The 3,512-nt window shown below is 56.0% G+C and overlaps 1 protein-coding gene across 1 annotated transcript; it reads left to right on the top strand.

The window, feature by feature from the left end:
• Positions 1-763: 763 nt before the first annotated feature.
• Positions 764-2,882, top strand: TENT5A (terminal nucleotidyltransferase 5A; the record flags this gene model as incomplete). Its single annotated transcript, XM_079550573.1, has 2 exons — positions 764-1,243; positions 2,103-2,882. Exons 1-2 carry the CDS (start codon positions 821-823, stop codon positions 2,880-2,882), a joined length of 1,203 nt encoding a protein of 400 aa, XP_079406699.1. The 5' UTR covers positions 764-820.
• Positions 2,883-3,512: the final 630 nt, after the last annotated feature.

Below are 3,512 nucleotides of genomic sequence, written 5' to 3' on the forward strand. Positions count from 1 at the left end.
AGCGCTTCGGGGGATCTCCTCCTCGCAAAGGCTCCGAAAATCGCGTCGGGCAGCGCGCAGCTCCGAGCCGCATTCCGGCGCTCTGCTACAGAGCCGGCTGCGCCTGGAGCGTAAGGGAACGCCGCGGGGGCGGTGAAGGGAGTTAAAAATCAGGAATCTAATAATAAGAAGGGAATGCCTGGCAGCCGTGGGCGCGCACCTTGCCCCGCGGAGGGGTACACTTGTTGCCTCCCCCCTCGGCCAGCAGCCAGAGCCAGCTGGGAGGGAGGCTGCGCAGCGCTGCGCCGCGCGGTGCCAAACCGCGCCGTGCCCGAGCCGTGCCGAGCCGCGGGGCGGCCCGTGGGTGCGCACGGGGTGGGCGTGCCGGGGGCACCGGCGAGGCCGGCCATGCAGATGGAGGGGGCGGGACGCGGGCGCCGTGACTCGGAGCCCCGGAAGAGCGGAGAAACCCCGTATAAAAACTACTGGGGACCTTCCCCGGGCAGAACTACGAAAGCTCCGGAGACAGCGGCGGCGAGCGGGGCGGCGCGGGGCGGCCTCACCGACAGCGCGGGGCGGCCTCAGCCCCAGCGGGGGGCGAGGGCAGCGGCGGCTCCGCAGGTCGGGCGCTCCCCCTGCCCGCACCGCGTCTCCCGCGTTCATTTCATTTTTATTTTTTCTTTCCCTTTTTTAACCGGAGCCGTGGGTGCGTGCCCCCGGCGCCTCGGGGGCGGGGGGGGGCTGCCGGCGCTGACCGCTCGCTTTTCCTCTCTTGCCAGGCGCGGAGGAAGGGCAGCGAGGAGCCGCAGCGGGGCCGGGCAGCCCGCGGAGGCCGCGCACCATGGCGGACGATGAGAAGGCCGGCGGGGGTTACGCGGGAGGCTGCGAGAGCGCGCACTGCAACGTACTGAGCTGGGAGCAAGTGCAGCGGCTGGATCGCATCCTCAGCGAGACCATCCCCATCCACGGCCGCGGCAACTTCCCCACGCTGGCCATGCAGCCCCGGCAGATCGTCAAAGTGGTGCGGAGCCGGCTGGAGGAGAAGGGCATCGGGCTGCGGGACGTGCGGCTCAACGGCTCGGCCGCCAGCCACGTCCTGCACCAAGACAGCGGCCTGGGCTACAAGGACTTGGACCTCATCTTCTGCGCCGACCTCAAAGGGGAAGCCGAGTTTCAGACTGTGAAGGACGTGGTCTTGGACTGCCTCTTGGATTTCTTGCCCGAGGGGGTGAATAAGGAGAAGATAACGCCGCTCACCCTCAAGGTAAGCCCACAGAGCTGCTCGTTGAGCGTGCGGAGCGCGCAGGTGTAGCGCCCGCTGCGAGCAGGGCGTGCGGGGCGCCCCGTCCGTGCCCACCCGACACCCACTGGTGACATTACCCCACCTTTGGAAGCTGAGCTTGCAGGAAGGTGCCCTGTCTGGTGCTCCTCGGCTCTCCTTCCTCGGAGCCATGTAGTTTGCCGGGAGCATTGACCCACCCGGCGTGCCCGGATGCCCCGGTGGTGCGGTGCCCGCTGTCCCAAACCCGAGGTGGTGGGAGGCGAGCAGGAGGCTGCCGCTGGCTCTGCTCACATCGCTGTCTCTCTCAGTGCCCCGGCGGTGTTCCCTCTCCGCATAGACAGCTCGCTCCGGTTTATTAAGGCTGCGTGCCAAATGCCTTTGAGATTTTCAGAGGGGCATTTTGGAAGCTGCGCTGAAGGAACGGGGTTGAAGAGAGAGAACATTTGCTGAGTGTTTTTTTTTTTTTATTATTGTTATTAGTAATAGTATTTCGGTGGAGCTGAGAGGGTGGGAAGGGAAGTGGAAACTGTTTTTTTTTTAAAAAAAGATATAATAGCAGTGACCTTTTGTGTGCGGGTGCACAGCTGTTTGGCATGCGCACCCTCGGGTTTGCATGCATATGTATTTAGAAGTGCTTGAAAGAAGCAGAGGTGCCAAGGACTTCTCTTGCACGACAGCCCCAGCAGGACATCCCCATGTCATCCCTGTGCAGTGACAGTGCTCCCATGCTGCATGTCCCCTCCGGTCCCTACCTGCAGGCTCCTTTCATGCACTGCTAGGGCTGGGTAGAGATGGCAAGTGGCTGCAAGGGGGTTTGCTCATATTCTCTTTGCACTTGTAGGAAGCTTACGTGCAGAAAATGGTCAAAGTATGCAATGATTCTGACCGGTGGAGTCTCATCTCCTTGTCCAACAACAGTGGCAAGAATGTGGAGCTGAAGTTCGTGGACTCTCTGAGGCGGCAGTTTGAATTCAGTGTTGATTCCTTCCAAATCAAGCTGGACTCCCTGCTGCTTTTTTATGAATGCTCAGAGAATCCGATGACTGAGACATTTCACCCGACCATCATCGGCGAGAGCGTCTATGGGGATTTCCAAGAAGCTTTTGATCACCTCTGCAACAAGATCATTGCTACCAGAAACCCCGAAGAGATCAGAGGAGGCGGTTTGCTGAAGTACTGCAACCTTTTGGTAAGGGGCTTTAGGGCTGCCTCTGAATCCGAGATTAAGTCCCTGCAGAGATACATGTGCTCGAGGTTTTTCATTGACTTCTCAGACATTGGAGAACAGCAGAGGAAGCTGGAGTCCTACTTGCAGAACCACTTTGTGGGATTAGAGGACCGCAAGTATGACTATCTCATGACCCTTCATGGTGTGGTGAACGAGAGCACAGTGTGCCTGATGGGACATGAGAGGAGACAGACGCTGAATCTGATCACCATGCTGGCCATCCGGGTCCTAGCCGAGCAGAATATCATCCCCAATGTGGCCAATGTCACCTGTTATTACCAGCCAGCCCCATACGTAGCAGATGCCAACTTCAGCAATTACTATATTGCCCAGGTGCAGACAGTGTTCCCATGCCAGCAGCACACGTACTCTACCTGGCTGCCCTGTAATTAAGGATCAAAATTAGTAGACCCAGTGGGGAGAACCTTTTCTAATGTGTAGAAAGGGGCAATGAGCCCCTTTGAAATGGGGTGTTTTGTGCAATGATGATCTGCTCTGGTTTTCAAGCTTGGTGAAAGCTTGTGGTTCTTCTAATAAACAACAGGAGCATGATCTAGAAAGACCCCCAAAATAATTGGATCCTACCCAGAGCACAAGAGGCCTGTCATTAAAAGCAACCAGCTTCCCCTGAGATAAGTGAGGGAGGAATGCTTGATGACAATATGGGTTGGCAGTATCTGCTCCCATAGCTTTGGCATAGAGAAGATGGGAAAGCCTTATTTCTTTTGTTTTTATTCTTACTCTAGAATGGGATCTGCAAAAGGGAGAATATGAAAGAAACAAAAAAAAACAACAAAAAAAAAAAACCTCAAAAAAACAATTATATATATATATATTCAGGAATTAAAAGTAGAGGCATAAAGCAGAGATAAGCTGAATTAAAATGTATATTGGAATTACTGCATTTGGGGCTTGCAGCAAGTGCCGTCTATGGATTGACAGTGTAGAATGTATAGCTTGCTTGAATAGAGAATGCTTTATCAGAAACAGCTTGCTCCAAATGAACAGTAGTAGATTGGTACA

Source organism: Tetrao urogallus, assembly GCF_951394365.1.
Source record: "Tetrao urogallus genome assembly, chromosome: 2".
NCBI lineage: Eukaryota > Metazoa > Chordata > Aves > Galliformes > Phasianidae > Tetrao > Tetrao urogallus.